Source organism: Euprymna scolopes, chromosome 18 (genome assembly GCF_053919585.1).
Source record: "Euprymna scolopes isolate OS-2025 chromosome 18, ASM5391958v1, whole genome shotgun sequence".
Lineage (NCBI taxonomy): Eukaryota > Metazoa > Mollusca > Cephalopoda > Sepiida > Sepiolidae > Euprymna > Euprymna scolopes.
Window position 1 is genome coordinate 1,027,314 of NC_136499.1, and position 22,866 is coordinate 1,050,179.

General features: G+C 31.8%; 2 protein-coding genes across 2 annotated transcripts in view; one reads left to right on the top strand and one right to left on the bottom strand.

Annotated features, from left to right (window-relative positions):
* Nucleotides 1–4,313, top strand: part of LOC145297480 (chymotrypsin-like elastase family member 2A) — a 75,849-nt gene extending 71,536 nt beyond the window's left edge. Inside the window, exon 7 of the mRNA XM_080143351.1 lies at nucleotides 3,900–4,313. Within this exon, the coding sequence (XP_079999477.1) occupies nucleotides 3,900–3,953 (54 nt within the window). The 3' untranslated portion in view covers nucleotides 3,954–4,313. The remainder of the gene's footprint in view (nucleotides 1–3,899) is intronic.
* The window catches only part of LOC145297479 (calpain-11-like), a 151,792-nt gene continuing 132,664 nt past the window's right edge, over nucleotides 3,739–22,866 (bottom strand). The window contains exons 17-20 of the mRNA XM_080143349.1: nucleotides 13,330–13,408; nucleotides 8,678–8,794; nucleotides 7,025–7,077; nucleotides 3,739–3,949 (exon numbers count right to left, since the gene is read on the bottom strand). Coding sequence (XP_079999475.1) covers nucleotides 3,923–3,949; nucleotides 7,025–7,077; nucleotides 8,678–8,794; nucleotides 13,330–13,408 — 276 coding nt within the window. The 3' untranslated portion in view covers nucleotides 3,739–3,922. The remainder of the gene's footprint in view (nucleotides 3,950–7,024; nucleotides 7,078–8,677; nucleotides 8,795–13,329; nucleotides 13,409–22,866) is intronic.

Sequence of the window (22,866 nt, forward strand, 5' to 3'; positions counted from 1 at the left end):
CAATTTAATAATTAGTAAATTTATTAATTCGAATTAATATATGCATACTTATGAAAATAACATCAATAATTTTAAACTATTGCACATGGTTGCATATACGAAACTAAACTAAACTAAACTAAAAAACAGTTAAGCATTTAAGGTTATATTAAATTATTTATTAATTTGAATTTGAAACCATACATAATTAAGTACACTTAATTACGAAACAGATACTGTCAATAATTGTAAATGTCAACTGAATTAAAGGAATAAATTATATGGTCAACATCATGAGCTTTGGAATATATTATTTTGTAATTTATTCACTATATTGCTCTGTAATTATATTGAGATTGTTATATAAGGATTGGTATATAATGAAATAAAATATATTTTTACAGAAACATATATATATATATATATATATATATATATATATATATATATATATATATATACTAGACTACTCGTGACCTGTTGGGTCAGAATGTAATATTAGTATATTAAAATGAAAAAAGAATATAGATAGATTTCTATAAGTCGTTCTGTTTATAATTGTTTATTTAAAAAAACAAAAAACAAACTTCCAGCCGTTAATTATAAATAGTTTGCCATACTTATAGGTAAATGTGCACTGAGCAGATACCATAATACTTAAACTTAAATTCAAATTTTGATATATCTTTTTTATTTAAACGGTGGAAAAACAATTGCGACGCTGATAACGTACACAGTAAAACAATACGTTTTATTGTTGCGTTGATTATTTATTTGTAACGCAAATAAAAAAAACATATTTTCGGAGTATTTGTTTATGTTGGTAGTGTAGAAGAACATATATGAATGTGTTTTAAGAAGGGTGTATTAAAAATGGAGAATAAATTAAAAAAAATGAAGGCGGTGGGTAAATCGTCGTTGTAAAATGCTCTTATGGTTGTCAACGGGTTAAAGTAGTAACGGGAATTTTATCGTCACGTTCAAAGAATTTTATTCCGTTGCACGAGACTAAGTGTTCTAAAGAAATTTAATCACATTAAATAAAAAAAAAGGCCAAGGTAAACCGGTATAAATTTTATCAGAAAGAAAAATAGGAAAGGAAGGAAATGTATAGTTCGACTGGGCTGCCAAATCAGTCCCTCTGGCGGTCATAAAGAACACTCATAACAAATATACTTTTTACTTGCTTTTCTTCCCCTTTTGGCATATCAAAGTTCGCAAAACCGTTCTGGTGCTTTAGCTCGAAGGTCGCAACACCGCTCTGCCGTTTTCGTTTGAAGGTCGCAACACCGCTCTGGTGTAAAGCAGAGGCCGCAAATCTACTCTGTCGTAATTCCAAAGTCGCAACACCGCTCTGGCGTTTTCAAAAAGCCTAACACCGCTCTGTCGTTTTCAAATGCCTAACAACGCTCTGGCGTTTTCCTTTTCTTCTGCCAGTCTATTGTGTTTTTTTCTTCTTTTATCGAATATCGCGAGATACAGCCAGAAGTAGTAGCACCAGATTCACCGAGAGAGTGAGTGAACAGAAGGGGAGAAAGAGAGAAGAAAATATACCAATTAGAGGGGGGAAAGGAAGAGGAGATAAATAAATGAATAAAAATAAAATTAAAATAACTTAAAATTAAATAACTTAAACGTAATACGGAAATGAACGATGTAAAAAAAATGCAGAATGTATTAACAATTGTTTATTTGGATAATTTAAACGCGAAAAAAAAACACATCTGCTGAAAACGTACACAGTAAAATAATACGTTTTATTTTCGCGTTGATTATTTATGTACGCATGCGCAACCGGAAGTCGTAAACCGGATATTGGGTTACAACACTCGTTAAAAGGTAATTTGAGTTATATATATATATATATATATATATATATATATATATATATAAAACAATCTATATATCTATAAAAGTGGACGTATCTGTGTATCTGTCTGTCCGTGTGTCTGTGTGTGTACATTTCCCTACGCAATAACTCTGTCAATTTTAAGTCTACAGAAGAGGCTGAGGGGAAAGTTGATGAACTAGTCAAAAATGTCTCCAGACTTGAACTCAATAGAACATCTTTGAGGCATCCTTAAGCAAAAAGTGGAGGTGCGCAAAGTCTCAAATATCCGCCACCTCAACGACGTTGTATTGAAAAGTGGAAGAGCAGTCCAGTGGCTACACTGGAAGCTTTGGTAAACTCCATGCCTTGGGAGTGAAAGCAGTTTTTGATAATGATGGTGGGTACACAAAATATTGAAAGTTGACATGTTGTATGTTAATATTGACAACTTTTCGGAAGGGGTGTACTCACTTTTGTTGCCAGAGATTAAGAGTTTAATGATTATATTTTGAGTTATTTTGAGGAGAAAATAACTTCGTTTTATATACTAAAGACAGACTACTTTTCATTGTGTAAAAAAATCATTTTTTTTCAGTGCTGTCCCATGCAGAGATATACTTAAATATTTGAAGAAATGTGAGGGGTGTTCTAACTTTTTTGATACTCTGTATATTAAGAGGTATATTTGGTAAAAATCAGGGGAAAACGTGCTCGATACGTTGGTAGAGCTAAATATGCTTTTTTTTTTAAATTTCAAACTCGGGAGTATTTATTTAAATCCTTACAAGATTGTTTCTATAGGCGGGATGAAAAAATTATCCAGCCTATGTAATCAGATAATTTAAATCAATTTGGTTTAAATTATCTGATGACATAGGCTGGATAATTTGTTTATCCCGTCTATAGAAACAATCTTGTAATGATTAAAGCAAATACTCCCGAAGTTGAAATAATAAAAATATATTTAGCTCTACCAACGTTTCGAGCACTTTTTCTCTGTTTTTTTTTTTACCAAATGTCCCTCTTAATATATATATATGTATATATATATATATATATATATATATATATATATATAAGGAATTAAAGTAAAATTCTATAGCTGAAAATATACATAAAGATATATTCAAGTTAATAATTCATGGTTTGAAAAAGAATTATATGGAAAAATATTTATTTCCTTAATCCATGTATTTTTAATAATGGCACAGATCATCAAAGGAAATGAAATAGAACGTGTAAAGATCCTGTACTGTGATTTTTGGTACGTGATCTTTACACATTCTGGATGTTACCTCAAATTTTGAGACTTTTTCAAATATAAAGGATCACTCTATTATCTCTAATCTTCCTCTTGCATTATTCATCCGACCTGGCAGAAATATACCAGAAATAATTGAACTTATCCTGGTGTTGGATACCCCAGACTCATAATATATTTTGTCTATGACTTTTAAATACTTATTAAATAACTTTTTCAATATATATGCCGATGAGCTAAATATTTGTTTATCCATAACTGACAATTTTTATAACTGCATTTAATTTCCTCTGATGATATGAGCTATTATTGAAGACTCATGGATTAAGGAAATAAATACAATTTTTTTCCATATATTCCTTGTTTAAAACAATGCAATCTTATCTTGAATATATCTTTATATATATATTAATCCTCAGAATTTAACGTTGATCCTTAAACATATATTTTTATATATTGGGTTTTACGTTTTTGACTAGGGTCTTAAAAGGATTATTTCACATTTAATTTATTGTCGTGTTGATTATTTAATAATTATTTATTATTTAATTAGATAATTCAATTGATCTAACTCTTATATATATATATATATATATATATATATATATATATATATATATATATATATGTGTGTGTGTGTATAGAGAGAAATACAAAGAGATAGGCATAATCGGAATCATGTATTTTATTTAAATATTTATTGTTCTGTTGAATATTTTTAATAAAATACCATAAAATAGATCAAAAATTCTCTCTTCATTTTCCTCCGTTAGAACGTTCATTCAAATTTTCACTGTACTTTTGCATCTTTTTCTTTCATTTCATTAGATTTTCCTTACGTTGTTCATCCGCTACAAATACAACGTCAATTCCAGCCACTAGAAACGAAAAGTAAACAATTATTAATTAAAAACTTCATAAAACTTGTAGAAAACATGGATGGTTATTTTTATTTAATAATGTGGATTTTCGATGGTGCTATAACGTGGTTCATTATATCCTCGGTAGGAGGTCACGGCTCAAATAAGTTTGTGTAACGTAGAACTTATTTTACTTGACTACTTCCTGCAGATTTAATCACAAACGAAGACTCGAAACGAAAAGGATTAACATTAATATTGATGTAGCCATTGCTTTCATCTTGGACACTATGTTCAGAAGATTTTAACATCTTCTACTGAGTAAATGTTGGAAGAAAGCCTTTTTTTCCTATACGAAATAAAAACATATTTTTCATATTTATTATTGGTTGTATTATTATTTTAAGTCTTTTTCCAACAATCAATTGAATTTTTACATTATTAGTTCATCACAGTTCTTTATTCACAACCAGTAAACATAGCTTAAACTTTTTGCTGCTTTGTGTAATATATTCGTTACGGCGGGTCGCCCAATGTGCTTTGCAGTCTATATACTTTCTAAAAGTCAACTTTTGTCAGTCTCTCGATATATACACTCGGCAGCGAAATAAAACACACACACAGCGGGATTATAAAATATTTTGATTATTAGTAAATGACAACCTTTTCTATTTCAGTATGACAGTTGTGATATCAATGAAGGCGCGTGGCGGGAGTGTAGAAAAATGTGTACGTTTTTCCTCGCTCTGCAACTTTTCTCGCTTCTTTCCTCGTCGTTGTTTTCTGCCGCTATTTTATTGGCATATGACGTCAATTATTCCATCACGCATTGTATTGAAATGCCGACCAGTCGCTATGGCCTAATTACCGGGCATTCTACGTCTCCATATTAAGTTCTTTGACGTCATTCCGGAGGCACCAGCATCCAGGATCTGACAAATATTCCTTTGACGTTATCTTCGAAAGCCCGGAGAAAGCTACTCTGCCACGTACAATTCCACCCCCTCTGTAACACGTTCAAACTACTTTCGTGGCAAAGAATAACATCATTATCGTCATATTCATTAATAATTAACACATTAATAATGCTAGAATTGTTACAACGCGATTTATCGGGCAGAGTATGTCTGTGGTGATCAAACACTTCTAAATCTAAATCTGAAATTATTCTAATGGAACCACAGCTCTAAAGCAACAAACACGCAAGAAAGAAGCATTTCCGTCCTGGAAGCTCGTCTCCACTCTTGTTTTAAAGTCTATAATCTTAAAATCTAATAAATATAGTGATTGCTTTCAATCATAACATTGCAAAATACTAAACCCAAATGGTCCTAGTAATTTACTTAACCTATCGTGTTACGGGTAGTAGGATTGCTATATTTCCTCAACTACGCCTCATACATGGTCAATCTGATTTGCAATCATAGATGAGAGGAGCATATTTAAAAAATGGCGATATCTTGGACGTTCTCATATAACGACCACTGGGATACACACGGAGCAGAATTCTGCTATTACTCATATGACTTTTCCAAGTGTGAGACTTTGCAAAAGGTATAAGGCAGCATGAGGTGGTCTTCTCTAACAATATACCCAAGACTATCATCATTTAAGGGAACTTAACGTCATGCAGCCTGAACATAGCTATATGCGATTCCGTATGTTGTATCACTGGTGCCAAAAAGAACCAATGTATCCCATGTACAACGAGATGTTTAATCTTGTACAATACTTCATAAAACATGTTTCATACTTATAACATATATATATATATATATATATATATATATATATATATATATATATATATATATATATATATATATATATATATATAGCTTAATTTAAAAGGTAAAGAGAAAGTTCAATTCCACAAAAGGAGACTATAACCTTATTTCAAGCGGTTAATGGTAGCCGAATGGATACGGTCTCCGCTAATCGAGCCAGAGATGTCTCGTGATGCGGGTTCGAATCGTTCGATTGGTAGTAATCGTGACACCCTGCACTGAAGATTCCCGAAAGGATGAAACACTAGTGTCTGTAGGTATTTAATTATGATAGTAGAAAAATAATTATGACAGCCCCTTTAAGAAATTCGTTTCTTATCGTTGAGCACTTTCAGTTGAATTAAAAGTCGGTCAATTTAGCTCTTATGCGTAGATCATCTTATAACGATTAGATCACTGTCTGCCTGACGTAAATGAACACTTAAAATTAAGATGTTTAAAATTCAACGTTATTTCAAGCGGTTAATGGTAGCCGAATGGATACGGTCTCCACTAATCGAGCCAGAGATGTTTCGTGATGCGGGGTTCGAATTGTTCGACTGGTAGTAATCGTGACACCCTGCACTGAAGATTCCCGACCGAAAGGATGAAACACTAGTGTCTGTAGGTATTTAATTATTATAGTAGAAAAATAATTATATATATATATATATATGTTTGTGTATATATATATATATTTATTTATTTATATTACACATTTATATGCATAAATACGCAAACTTATATATTGTTTAATTTTAAATGTGTACGTTGATTCAATATAACAAGTCGTCTAGTCTAGCATAAAAGCCAAATAATGTTAAGATATATTGCTTGAATACTTGCTTTTTTCTTAAATGTCAATTCTACACGTTTACTGATAAGTATAACAGTTTTAATACCAGATTAGATTAAGTGAGTATTTGTTTTTCTCATCTACAGGAAGTTAGACGCAAGGTCAAGCTACATTTTGAAAATACAGCAGACGAGAGGAAGCGCATTCTAGTTTACAAAAATATTTGAGAAGTTTCAACTGTATTTCCTCAGGCGACTAGCGTAAACGAATCCCTTACTCAAAGAGAGAAATAAAAACTGGATGAGTTGACCTATTTGGATTAAACTGAATCGTACATTGTCCTGACAGTAACAAATCCGCTGTGAAGTCGATGGAATGGTGAAGTCGTGGAAATTTACAGACAGCGACTTTTAGAGTTTTCCAGTGGTGTAACATGAAGCTGACTTCTGCTGCTATACTCTCCAGGAGAAAATTGATGTCTGAGTCGCCTGGTGGATTTAAAATATGATCTCGATCTAGCCAATGTCTTACCTTTGAAATTGTCACGGATTTCCTATTATTTCGCACATCTTCTTTATAGAGTCCTGGAAAAAAACAACAAATCATTTTCAAACGCGTCAGATAAACTGTTAATCAGTTATTTCAATTCATCTTAATTTATTTCAAGAATGTTACTTACGTTTCAGTTCAAAATTCTTAAAAGTTGACAAGAAGTTTATTAGTTCGAAATTAATTAAATATGGCCAAGAAATTGCGATCAATATTATATTTCTCTTAGTTTATTTTTTGCTAGTTCAATTTTTTATTGAAAATTACTGGATCGATTTAGCTAAAATTATGTAAGGACCTTTGTTACTATAAAATGCTTCAAATTAATTATTATAGTATTCGTTCTATGCATAGTTAGGGATTAATTGACATTAATAGGGATTAGTATTTGACAAAAAGTTACCACAAATATAACCATATTTAGCAGCCAACTTAGCATAAAGAACTCATTCAAATTAATTTGCCAGTTTTTAACGAACAATAAGATTGTCGAAAGTACATACATACAGAAGTACACGCATATGTACTCACACACTTGGCGTGGGTCAGGATTGAAAAAGAATGCTTGTGTCATTTTTTGCTATTATCATACCATATTACTTTTTATTCTTACGTTTCAATTTAATATTAATTTTTGTGCGTAGTTTGAATGATATACTCAGCATTGACCCGGCAGAATGGAGTAATTATTACAAAAGCACATCTGATTGATACATCCCAAGAAATCTTACTATCCATTATATACTAAAATTGTATACGAAATAATAGTTATATTCTACAAGTTTGTTAATAAAGCATATTTATTGCAATGCAACATAGACACTTGCTTTATAAAGACATTTGCTATGATTCAATTACTGACTCCCTTATTCGAAATTCCCATGAGATCTTGTTCGAAACTTCTAAACAAATATAAAAGATTACTTTCGGAATCTCTAGGATTCATTACGATGTTCACCGAAGATTATCAACAATTTCTATTTGGAATTGCTAGACGATTATGAATAATTCATTGGAAGATCCTACAAGATTATCAGCAATGGTTGGTTTGAAATCCAAAGAATGATTCCATTTGAAACTTAGAGCATGCTAACAGTTCCGTTCGAAATTCCAGATTACTAAATTTGCCAGTTCAATTTTTCTGGAGATTAAATACTTTGAAGTTTACAAACATATTCATTAACAATTACAATGGTACCAGCGGTTCCGTTGAAAATTAATGGTCATTTGTATGAATTTTATTTAATATACTCAGGTTGCGAAGGATTCATTTTGAAATTTCAATTATCAATAGGTTTGTCATAATTTCAATTATCAATAGGTTTGTTATAAATGCTAGGAACACTGTTCTAAATTTAATTCACAATAAGAAAAACACAAAAATGTTCAGATAAAAAGTTCCACCTGACCAATAGCTGCCATACCGGTTTCCAAAAGTTTTGTACAAAACTTACAGTAGGTTAACAAGTATGTGTTTTCAAAATTCACAGAAGTTCACTAAATATTAAGTTAAGCAAAAATCCCAAAGATTACTCACAATAATAAATAAAAATGATGCAACCGTTATGAACATTACATCAAACACAAAGATTACGATATTAGGATATACGGATTAAAAAATGTTTTCAATATTACTGAAAAGACTCATCATCCTTGCGGTGCTCTGCACAAAATCATCGAATTTGATTTTGCCGTCTAAATTGGCGTATCTTTTACAAATCACTTCCATCACTTTCCGATTCGCAACAAAACCTGAAAAAACAATTTAAAAATAAATTATAATATAGAATTTTGAACCCAATGATCGATTCATAAAAGTACTTATTAATACGATTATATTCTACCTTTAACATATACTTCTATAATAAGTAATGCTTATGAAAATGTATCTATGTTTAGAAATTCGGCGAATTATAAATATATAACGATGATGCAAAGGTAAATAATAAAAAGCACAAATACACGACAGACAAAAGTAAAACGAGATTCTTTAGATTAAACAGAAAAACAACATTCTGACATAAAGAAAATTTCATTAAATATTTATTCATTTTTACATTACATATATATATATATATATATATATATATATATATATATATATATAAACTGTGTCAATCGCTTTTTTGTAGATTAGTAAAATATCAATATTTCACTAAATATATGTCACAAAAAATTAAAATTGTACAATGAAACGACTGCTTTAAGGTAAGTTATTTCCGAAAATACTTATTCAGATTCATGCGATATTCACGAAGTTGTGACATTTTATTCTTTATCAAGCGATTTTCACCGTTCATCGCTTTATTGCAGGTGCCTTAAAATGGTGTTTTAGAGCAAAAATATGCCTAATCATGAAAACTTTATTTTTATTATATTTCTCTGTCAAAGAATAATAAACCAAAGCACATCACATGTGCTAAGCCTCAAGTGAATGTATATCCACACTTTTTTAGGAAATAACTTTAAAGAACATTTTGTCCACCGAGGAAGTCAATTGTTTGATCTGAAAACGAGTTACGGCTCTGGCGACATCAACTATTTTTCTCCACAGGGAATCCTTTGAAGTAAATTGCTCTCCTCCCTCATAAACCACTCTATTTAATATTAATAATAATAATAATAATAATATATGTTCAATGGAATAAAGGTCTGGATAACACAGTGGCAAGGTCATAAAGGTTTCTCCAATGGATCCCATAGATTCAATGAAAGATGCAGTAACCCATGTAGAATGAGATTGTGCATTGTCATGCATAAAACACATCTGAAAGCAACGTGACAATGATAGGTCATCTAGCCATATCGACAAATGATTATCCAAAAATGTTGCGTGCACATTGCTAGTAAGCTTTACACCCTTATTTATTCGAACTAGCCGAACCCTTTATCCCCAATGATTCCCGCCCAAAACATGAAGCCTCCACTTTCTTGTTGGCGATAAACTCTCTAAAGAGGCAGAGTTTCGTTCAGGTTCCAAATTTTGGCCCATCGATTCAAACCGTCCAGAGTAGTACGAGCCTCATCCGTAAACAGGACAAATTAGAAATCCATTTTCATGTAATTCTGTGCTCAAGCCATTCGTTTTTTCCTCATGTTGTTTGCTGAATGAAGGCTTTAGTAGAGGTTTGATGCTCCTTACCATCTCATTCAACGCATTGCATCAGGCCTTCTGGATCTTGGAGCGATTCTAGCTCTTGGAAAAATGGAAACACTGGTGCTGTTTTGGTTCCGATTGACTTCCCTACGAATTTTCCGAATATCACCATCTAAAAAGTTTCTTCTGTTACCCTTATCCTTTCTGAATTTAGTGTTGGGGTTGTTCACGAATAAAGCCAAGATTCTTGGATCCCTTTCCAGCTTCGTGGCTAAATTTTTGATAGACAAATCATTCTGCGAGTTCAGCAACAAGCCTTTGCTTCCTGATAACCTTCAATCGACCATTTATGGCATTGTAAGAGATCGGCAAAAAAAGCGATGGACATTGTAAATTTCTTGATTATAAATAATATTCAGTAGCTTCGTGAATACAGTATGGATTTGAATAAAATTTTGCAAAATAACTAATCATAATGCAGTCCTTTCATAATACATTTTTGTGACGTATATTTAGTAAAATATTGATATTTTACTAGTCTGTGTGTGTCTGGTCATGAATAGGCTCCTATATGATTGACTATTATAGAAAACTGATCACATATAATGTAGAAGATGGAGCGAGACACAGGAATGGGTATGTTTGATCTGGCATAATGACGATTCATTAAAATTGTGGGGTCTGCGTACGCGCCTCGTCCACAAGGTATCGAAATAAAAAATGTAAAAATTAAAAAAAAAAACGTTTACAAGTGTTTTTGATATAGATATGCATAATAATACTTTGATAAGTATGTTTTAACTTGAATACGCATGGTATAATAAAATTGTGGGGTCTGCGTTCGCGCCTGATTTCCACAGAATGAAAATAAGCACAAACTTTAATAAAGACTTTTCATATCTATCTGCGTAAGTATACTTTGATAATTATGTTTCAGTTTGAAGAAATATGGTATAATAAAATTATGGGGTGTTCGTTCACGCCTGACCTCCATAGAATGGAAATATGTCACACAGTTTAACAAAGTTTTTTTAATATACATCCACAGAATATTGCGATAAGTGTTTCAGTGTGAACAGGTATGGTATATTAAATTATGGGGTTTATCTATTTTATTTTTACTTTCATCATATTTTGCTTTGGTTTTGATACCCCGAAATTCGAAACTATCTCTTTACAACCTTTCCTTTTCATAATCTATCATACTTTCATAAATCAGAGTCCATTTCTGTAGGCTGTTTTTGAACCCAGTCAACGACAGGTACTTTTGCTAGTATATATATATATATATATATATATATATATATATATATATATATATATAAACGGTGTCATATATATATAAATATATATATACAAAACACATCCACACAGTGGTAAGTTAGATAACGTAATGAAAATATTCCTGGTTCCATTACAGACAGTTTGATTCCGAATCTTATCTTAAAACACTAAACATTTTAGTTACACTGAACCGTGATACGGCGAAGCAACTTCATATTTTACTAAGTCCCCATCTCTCTTTCATATATATATATATATATATATATATATATATATATATATATATATATATATATATATATATATATAAAATAAAAATTACAATTAAATTTACCAAAATGATCCAAGCTGGTAAAATTAAAGTATAATATAAATATTAAAGCATGCATATTTATAAAATTATCTCAGCCAGATGTAAAAGCTCGATAAAACCAAATATTAAATAGAGCTTATAATATGAGCAAATAGTTAATAAAATATGTTAAAAAACACTTTAAAATGAGTTAAAAAGATATTTAATCTGAAAAGTAAACACTAGATAAATGGATAGTCCTTAATCCGCAGAGTTTCGAAGAAATACTTTCCTTCTCATCAGAGGGTAGGAATTATCAAAATGCGGGATCGGATTTTGCATGCAGAAGTATTTGATGAAACAACAAGTAAGTCAAAGATCTTACTTGAAAACAAAAAAAATGAAGCAGAGGGAATATGGTGAAGAAAAAGGTGATTATACATGAATGGATAGTCTGGTGGAAGATAAAAAATCCAGTGACGGTAAAATCCAAATGTAAAACTTCCAGAAAGTTAAAAGAATTTCCGTTTGTACAAGTAAAATCCAAGGAAATCCCGTAATTGGAAGAAGATGGTCCATAATAATCCAAAGACAGAAATCCATGGAATAATTCACAAAAATGTGTACAAGGAAAAAAGAAAAGATTCCAATAACATTAATAAAAGAAAAATAAGATATGCTTTTCACTCTACTTCCGAGACATAAATATAAATAAGAAAGATCAGGGAAGAGAAAGAGGAAAGAGAAAAAAGGAGAGAAAAAATGATGATAAAGTTAAATATAAAATATAAAATAAAGGGAAACAAAAGTCAAAATGACCCATACAGGAAATGTTAAAGGGGCAAAAAAATATATAGGGCAAAATAATATACGTCAACTGAAATGTACAGGTCATCATTAAAAAAATGTCAGCAAGAGTTGTTAGACGACACTAAATGGAAAATAAATAAATAAATTAATTAATTAATAAATAAATAAAAAATAAATAATAAATAAAGAATAAATAAATGAATAAAAAAATAAAAAAAATAATAGAAAATAAAAAAATAAATGAATAAATAAAAAAAAAATAATAATAATAAAAATAAAATATAAAATATAAAATAAAATAAAAATTATTTAAGGAGAAACGATGGCCGGTATCTGCAAATTCAGGAAAAAGCAAGAAAAAAAAGTAAGTAAATGCATATAGTAAAATATAAGTAAATATACATACAAGATATGAAAGTGTGAGTAGATTGATATATTAGATAGATAGGAAAGTTTAAAGAATAAAGCAGAAAATGCAGATAAATAACCGGCCATCCAAAGAAGAGATAAAGAATTAAAATAAAGGATTATTAAATTATAAAGTATTAAGAAGTATGTAGAAAAACGATAAAGTTAAACAATTTTTTTTTATATCTATATAAAGGGTAAAAGTAATAACTATGTAATTATATATATATATATATATATATATATATATATATATATATATATATATATATATATATGTGTGTGTGTTCTTTATAAAACGGTGGAAAACTTGGGGAACGTACAATCAAAACAGCAAATAAATTAATTAGACAGAAACCGAAAGTTCTCATAAGAATAGAAAACTTGATATCATACCGAGTTTTTTATACAATTTTCTGAGTTGCTTTACATCCATTGATTCAGCCCCTTCGTCTTGATAAGACTTAAATGTAGTCTAAATGTAAAAGGAATGAAAATGTCAAGAATACATTTATTTGAGAGTTTCCGTATATAAGCATGTATATATGTGGATGATATATAGATATTTATATATATGTACATATATATGTATATGATATAAATCTATATATCAATATATATTATATGTACATAAATTAATATATAAATAGTATATTTACAATAAATAACCTTATTAGTAACATATGTGCATTCGTGTTTCAGTGGAATCTTTAGAGGACCTACTTCATCAGACCGCAAAAAGAAGCGACATTTTCTGCTCGATCAGGTGCGTTTCTATAAATTGAGATGTCACTGAAACATATATGCACATATGTAACCAATAATGTTTGTATAACAAACACACTATATACCTGCTCTATCCTCCATTGAGCACACATATTTCAATGGATCTACATTCAGGAAACGAAACTATACCACTTTCACACACACACACGCACACACACACACACACATATATATATGTGTGTGTGTGTGTCTGTGTGCGTCTGTATGCGTCTGTGTGTGTGTGTGTGTGTGTGTGTGTGTGTGTGTGTGTGTGTGTGTGTGTGTGTGTAACCCGAATGTATTTACTTTTTGGGCTTTTGTCCTGAAGTATGATTTTGTCAAAATATTTGAAACACGAACACATGAATCTTTGTTGATTATTAATGTTTAAAGCATGAATACAGATTATTGTCATAAAATTTGTATTTTCTGTTACTATATATATATATATATATATATATATATATATATATATATATATATATTATATATATATATATAATTTAAATTAGGGTTAGAGCAATTTTCTGTAGAGCAGAGTGTATCTTAATGTTATAGTAAAAATACTAATTTAATTACAATACAGGAAAAGTAATGCTCGTTGTAAAGCCGATGTATCGAAGCTCAATAGGCAAATATCCTAGAACTACTTTTATATTTAGTAAGGTGATTGATAATTTATAATTAAAAATTAAAATTACAAATTAAAAATCCGTTTCATAAGAAGGAGTACAACAAAGCCAATATATTGTACGATCGTTTCGGAAACGATGTTTTTTTATTGTGACAGACATTGAGTCAAGGACAATAATTTCAGCGTATATTTTTTTTGAAAACAAAGTCTCAACATCAGCAAAATATTGGGTGTTTTTTTAAAAATAAAATACCCCATAAATAGACCTAGCATTTAAGTAGTGCAGATGAATGTGGAAAATATTAAAATATAAGGAAAAATAGTTAATTAATGATGTAGATAAGTAAAGTAATATTGATTAATAATAAAAGTTAGAATACAATTACATAGCTGTGTTTATAGTAAACGTTAGAATAAAATTACAAAGCTGGGTTTAGATTATCTATACTGTTATAAGATTATATTAAGAGAATTTGAACAAATATAAGTATATATATATATATATATATATATATATATTTACCTTAAAATGGTTCATCCTTACAAAACCGTAATAATCCTCCGAGCAATTCATTTAGATGTTGTCTGTAGCTTATACATGCTTTAACAAACTACAAACATATAAGAACCCTAAAAGAACAAGGAAACTGAGGAATTTGAAAATGATTTGATTAACCTGATTAAAAATATTAAATTAAAAAAAAAATATTTCACTCCAACCCTTAAAAACATAAATAAAATTTCGAAATCTATTTCAAAAAGCCACCAAAATAAACTAATAGTACCGGCAGATAAAACTGGAAATGTTTACACAATGGACTATATCCAATACAAAAATCTAATATATAAGGAACTTAACAAAAACTACAAAACAGTAAACAAATCAGCATTAAATGGAATAAATAACGAGGCAAACAATAAAAATTAAAATTAAAAAATTTAAATAGATAAATACACAGAAATAACAGTATCGGGTATCCCGAGATTTGCTTTAAAGGACCACAAACACGGCTTTAATATAGACCCTTCTATAAGACTCATCTACTCCTCAAAATCTGATATAGGATTAGTTAGTAAAAACATACTAGATAGAATTATCCCCAAAATTGAATCAGCAATAAAATACCCACTATGGCAATCTTTCACCCAGGTAATCGATTGGTTTTCTAACATACAAAATAAATATAATCTTAATTTTCTTTCTTTTGACATTGAATCATATTACCGATCAATATCGCCGGTTCTTCTAAACAAATCTCTATTAATGGCACGAAAAATAATCAGTATAACCCAGGACGAAATTAAACTAGTACTACTAGCTAGAAAAGTGTCAATAACATTTGATAACAAGTATTGGACCAAAAATAATACCCCTGATCACTTCAACGTTTTAATGGGCTCGACAGACTCAGCTTAGATCACCGATCTGGTCAGCCTTTTCCTTTTACATAAAATTCATTCTATACTCCACGAACGATTCAAACTTGAGGGAGGCTTATACAGAGATGATGCACTTTTCGTAACAAACTCCACAAATATAAATTACTAAAAAGCAACTAAATCCTTACATAAATTATTTAAAAATTATGGATTTACTATAACAATTGACCCCAATAGAAAAAATAATTAATTTCTTAGACATAACCTTAGATCTTAAAAACTCTACTTTTGAACCCTATCGCAAACCTAACTAATCTGTACTATACGTCCAGAACGAATCAAACCACCCTAAATCAATATTGAAATCAATAGTCCCCAATGTCTCTCTAAGAATTTCTAGACTATCCTCTAAAAAATCTATATTTAACAAAAATCAGAAATACTATAATGAAGTCCTTAAAAACTCAGGATACAAATCACAAATCAAATTCCTAAATAAAAATGAGCGAAACAAAAACTACATTGAAAATAAACATACAAAAAGCATAATAACATATAATATGGCCATGTCAGCCGGCGGAAGGATAACAAAAAATGACCAAAATTCAAAACAAATCAAAAGCAAACCACAAGTATTAGCCACCAACACAAACAACAAACCAAAATCCGTAAGCATAAAAACAGGCATAGGGACATCCTATGGTTCAACCCTCCTTACTCCAAAAATCTGAAGACAAACATAGCGAAGGAATTCTTTAAAATACTAGATAAAAACTTTAAAGCCCCTTATGGATACAATAAAATCTTCAATAAGAACACGATTAAAGTATCGTACTCAACTATGCCAAACATACATCAAAAGATAATTAGTTCGAACAATAATAAAATCAATAAGATACAAAAAACACGGATACAGAAAATATAACAGGCTATAACTGCAGAAGAAAAAATAGATGCCCTCTACAAGGTACATGCAAAATAAAAAATGTAGTTTATAGCAGCACGGTATCACAAACCACAAATTTAAACGATGTTAATGAAAACCACAGCTCGACCACACGATCAAACAACCAATCTACCAATCAAATACAACCCAACACAGTTCAGACCAATGCCGCCCCTAATCGACCTGACAATAAATACATTATACAAAATGCAATCTACCTCGGCTCCACATCTGGTCTTATCAAACATAGAATTTCAACTTCAAGAACCAAACCTCTCTATCTAAACATATTTGGCGACTCAATGATAAGAATATTTCATTCAATCTAAAATGGGAAATAGTAAGATCATATAAACCGTATACCCCGGGAAACAGATTCTGTACTCTTTTCAGATTTGAAACCCTCAAGATTTTGCAATATATGACAATACCAAAAACAAAACCACCCTATTAAATTCAAGGGGGAACTACTATCGCCATGCATTCATAAACACTGGTTTTAATTTATCAAATAGAAAGAACTATAGCTCATAAAAACCTTTCTTATTAATACTATATCCTAGATTTTGTAATAGAATATCTTTAATAATAAGATGTGGATCATCATTAACAAACTTACCATTATTCTGTATCTTAGTTATGTATATATATATATATATATATATATATATATATATATATATATATATATATATATATATATGGAACATATATTTATGTATATATATGACAATTGTAAAATGAAAAACTCAAATCTTTAATATATTTATTCATATATTTTGTATTTTTCTTATGCATTTCCCATAACGTGCAATGCTATTTTCATAATTTGCATCACACACACACACACACACACACACACACACACACACACACACACACACACACACACACACACACACACACATATATATACATATATATATATATAATTCAAGGTCAATATTTTTCAAAGGTAAAGTAACTAATGAAGTTTTAACAGGCTTAATACAAGAATGCTCGATATCGAAGTAAGGCAAGATGTACTTTTTATTTGTTTTTACATAATCATTGATATGTCACTACACATTCATGAGCATGTAGAAATCAGCTAGTTTTTAATAACTGGAGAACTCTTTAGGCGATACAGCTTATACAAAAGCTAAATCTGCAATGAAAATATTTCAGTTATTCAGCGTCATAGGAAATTATAATCAGGAGGTTCTATCACATGTTATTAAAAATATGAATAATGAATAAAATTAAAATGCATGTGGAGAAGACAAAATAGGTTTGTGGATTATGGTTTGTATTGAAAGTTAAGAATTAGGAGGGGAAGACGTAGAGGTTAAGAAAACAAAGATAAAGATAATAATAAATAGAAATATAAATATTTCAAAGAAGATGTATGTATGTGTGTGTGACAGCCGCTAACTACGAAAACGACTTAACCATTAACATTATCCTGCATATTGTGTCAGTTTGCAAAAGCAGGTCAAATTAACAATTTTGGAATATCTTTCTGAAAAAGGGGCTATAAAATTAACCTCAATTACTCTGTTATAAAAATGAATTCGAATTAACTCGAATTTGTTCTGATAAAAAAATGAAGCATTTACGTTGACGAGTCGCATATCCCAACCACCTCACTATCATCACTAAAGACATTAATAAAAAGATTATAAGGCAAGGAAGAAAAGAAAAAAAAGGAAAAAATACTTTCCAAATACATTTGATGATGTTAATGACTTGGTGCTATATTTACTACATTCATTATCATTAGGAATTCTAATCTCAACGAAAATTGCAACGTTTTTCGCTTTATTTATAGATGATGATCTCATGCTAGACTGTTGTATTGTCTAGGTAGGTATCTGTGGGAATTACATAATGTATGTTAATAATCAGAGGACCTACTACGACGCTGGATATTAAGTCTTTTACAAATAGTTAAGTGAATTTACTTGCAGAGAACATTATGCTGTGTTGTATCTTAGACATACTTTCACGGCTTGATAGGAAGTGGTCCACACTTTCTACTTCATTGTGGCAAAATTTTTACTTGTTATTACTGAGCCCGTATCATATTTTAAGTGTATTTCTCATAAAACTCTCACCTTGGGCAGCCGTTATGATGCTCTCTTGCTCTTGGTATTGTTCAAGGTACCATCCTTGCTAATTATAATCTTTGAAGATCTTTTCAAGAAAAATGAGTTGCTTGTTGTTATGACCCTAAAAAGGATCATAAAGGAAGATGCGAATAGCAGATTTCGGCAGAAAGGTTGTCGGTACTTTCCGATTGGTAAATTAGAAGTCTGCAATCTCACGTTCGATCGGAATATTTCTTCTACGAGAGTATAAGCCTATATAATGGTTAGTAGAGTCCATTATGCGTGTATGTATAACACTCGTATTTGTAATGTTTATGCTACAAGGCTCCTATTCGTAAAGTCTGGGTTTGCCCTTTCTAAAACTGTTGCAAGTTTTATTGGTGTTTTGATATTAGTATTGGGGGTTTTGATAGAGTGTCTTACTTAAGGGGCGGTTTGTCAGGAATTTGTTTATATTGGGCTTGAAGACGTCAAATTGTAGTCAGGTGGGAAACAGGCAAGCGACAGAGAGTTCCACTAGCGTGCAGTTCTAAGAAAGAAGCTTACTCATGGAATCTACACTTGGATTTAGGCATAGATAAAGAGTGGGGAATATTATTGACAGTAGTTTCAGCCAAACGGTGTTTCTCGTGAAAGATTGGCGAGGGGGGACGAGGGATTAGAGTTCAGACGAGCACCTACCATGGAAATAACGATAAAACAAAGACAGGCTCGCAACGTTTCTTCTGTGGGAGTGAAGTTGCAGGGCATCGCCTACTAAACCACAAAGTCTATTTTGTACTCTGTCAAGGTAGGATAGGCTGTTTTTAGCAGCTCCTGCCCAGATGTGGCAGCAGTACTCCATCCTTGGACGTACTTGGCTTTTATACAGATAGAGAATTGTATCAGTAGTGAGATATCTTCTGGAGCGGTAGAAGGATCCCACCATTTTCCCAGCGTCCCTGGCAACAGATTTGATGTACGTGTTCCATTTCAGATCAGGAGTAAAGGTCAAAACATGGAGCTTGTCCAAGACGAGAGCCATCCATTTCAATTGATGCCAGATGATGATCAGAGCGTTGATGATGTAAAGATAGAAGCTTGGTTTTGGATGTACTAAAAGTGACCAGCCACCTCTTCCCCCATTGTACCACGTGCTCAAGATCAGAGGAGAGAGAATTAGAGAGAGCTTTGTCATTTACGGCCTTTGATGTGTTGCCATAGATGGTTGTGTCAGCAGCATAGATGTCAACGAATGATTTAAGTATGTGTTTTGGGAGATCATTGATGTAGATCAGGAAGAGAGTTGGGCTCAGGATGGACCCCTGGGGGACTCCAGCATTAGTACTGCGATTTCTGACCATCAACCACTACTCTTATGAACCTATCGGAGAGAAATAATTTAATGATTGAGAAAACATTTCTAGTAATACCGTAGCTGGAAATCTTGTGAAGTAGGCCCTTGTGCCATACCTTATCGAAGGCCTTCGATATGTCAAGAACAATTGCCCTGGAAAGGAAACCTTTGTCAAGAGATTCGCTAATCCTATGTGATATAACTGTTAGCACATCTGCTGTAGATCTTGCAGAGCGGAAACCATATTGCATGTCACTAAGAAGGTTGTTTCTGCTGAGGTAGTTGACTTCTTCTTTATTTAATATGGATTCCAACAACTTACTCATGATACACAGGAGACTTATTCGTCTGTACTGAGAGGGAGATGACTTTTCGCCTGAATTCTTAAATACAGGGCATACTGATGAGGTTTTCCAGAGTGTTGGAAAGCACTTCTCCTTAAGGCAACGCTTAAACAGCTTTGTAAGTATGGGGGCAAGTTCTAGTTGAAGCTTTTTCAGCACTATAACTGGAATGCCGTCAGGGCCAGTTGCTTTACTGAAATCAAGGTTCTTGATTAGCTTGGCGACCTCACGCACAGATATTTGTATGTTGCATAGCGTGTTGTCTGTTATAAGAGGAAATACAGGGAGTTGATGGTCATTTTCGCATAGGGTAGAATTAGCGGCAAAGTTCTTGGCAAATAGTCTGGCCTTGTCTGATGCTGACGAGATGACCTCAGGTCCATTGATGATAGTTGGGATAGAACGCACACTTCTGTTCAAGATCCTGTTTGTTATTTGCCAGACCTGGTGGGAACAAAGCCGCTGCTCAGCTACTTTGGATTTAACAGACTGAGCATATAGCTCTCTTGTATGTTTTATTAATCTTTTACAGTGGTTGCTAGCAGTCCTGAAAGCAGTTTTAATCTCAGTACATCTATTACGTTGGTAGCTATGGAAAAAGTGATTTCTATGCGCGATGGCAGCAGCACAGTCAGGGGAGAACCATGGCTGGCTTTTATGTTTTTGTTGGAATGTTTTGGATAGTATGAATCGGTCTATGCCTATAATTAACCATTTGGTCAGGTCTGATACTATAGAGGACACATCCTTTGTAAACATGGAATGCAGAGGTAGGTCAGATATGAATGTACGGAAGCTATCCCAGTCAGCCATAGAGTATCGACATACAGTACGGTGGAGAGGTACGTCTGAAGAAAAATGTTCTGTTTATCGTTTCGTTATCCTATCAACATTGTTGAAAAAGGTTGGACCATATTTAGCTTTCATGCGTACCATTACTGGATGCTTTAGGCCAAAAGATTTTCTAATTTTATCATACATAATTTTTGAATTTTTGCGATCATTTCCACTGACATTTTGTCCCACCACTTGTTCATCATTTGACGTGTTTTATGCTAAAATTTTAATTTTACTTCTTTCTAAGATTTTTTGTGGCTACGTTAGCTTGTTTATTTGAACACACAATCTCATTGGCTTTTATTTTCTTCCAAAAGATTGGTAAATGTAGAACTTTTTCATCAAATGAACCCCTTGTTTAAGGTCAAGAACCTCAGATCCTTTGCTATATATTTGTGACGTGAATCGCTCCCAATTTCTTTAAATACAATATTAATAAATGAGTTTCTGAATTTCCCGCATTTCTTTACTTAATAGTTTGAAGACATCAACGAGTTTAGGTATTTTTACTCCATTGACTCTGAACATTTTCCTTATACACAACAACTTTTGCACGAACAAGTTTGTGATCAGTACCACAGTTTGCATTCTGCATAACTCTTACAGTACACATATCCTAAGGGTCACGCTAACACGTGATGATATATACCCGTGTTTTCATCTAGGATGTATCCATATTACGCTGTGAATGAGTTTTTATTGGTAAAAAGTGTTGCATACTGCAAGATTATATTCAGTGGACAACTACAAAAGAAGATTACCATTATCATTTGCCAAAGCCGTATTTTATCAAGACACCCCAAGTGTTGTGATCATTTCAAACCCGTGTATTAAAGTCTTTAAGTAACAAAATCTTATCTGCTTTTGGAATTCCTTTGATATAGTTCCCTTAATTTTGATAAAATCCTATTTTGACATCCTGGCTACTATGCAAAGTAGGCGCATATACTGATATAATGTGCGCATAACGATCACTAGATAAAAGCATTCTCAGTACAATGATTTGATCATTAATTCCACAAGACTGTTTTCATAGCAAAAGCAACCCTTCCTTCCCTTTTTACTTTCTTGGGTTTGCCTTTTCATAAAAAGTGCACCCTACACCTTTTTCAGTAAATTGATTTTCAGCCACAAATGGAGTCTCAGATAGAGCAGCAATATCCTCTTTGTATCTAGCTAATTCCTTGGAAACAATAGTTGTTCTCCGCTCTGGATTAACCGACACTTTCATGTCAAGAAGTGTCATTACGTTACAGCTACCGATATTTAATCGTATCCTTTTAAGCACAAATCTCATTACTTTTCATTTTTGTTTTCCCTGCAGGAATGAACAAACGTCAGCCGAAAGTAGCTGACCATCTGAAAGAAAGAAGAGACGATTTTTAAGTGACCCCTTTCATTATCTGGGTGATGAGCGCTGTACTCCAAAACGGCTGCTTAGTCACAAAAGCCCCGCCGAAGCTAGTCATGTCCCTCAAAACTAACAACGATGTTAAGATAAGTTTTAAACCGCCTGTGTGCAGATTTGTGATTGTATACTTTCAACTTGTTAAGTTTATACACGTCGCCTCGCATCTATCGCCGCAGGACATGTGAAGAAG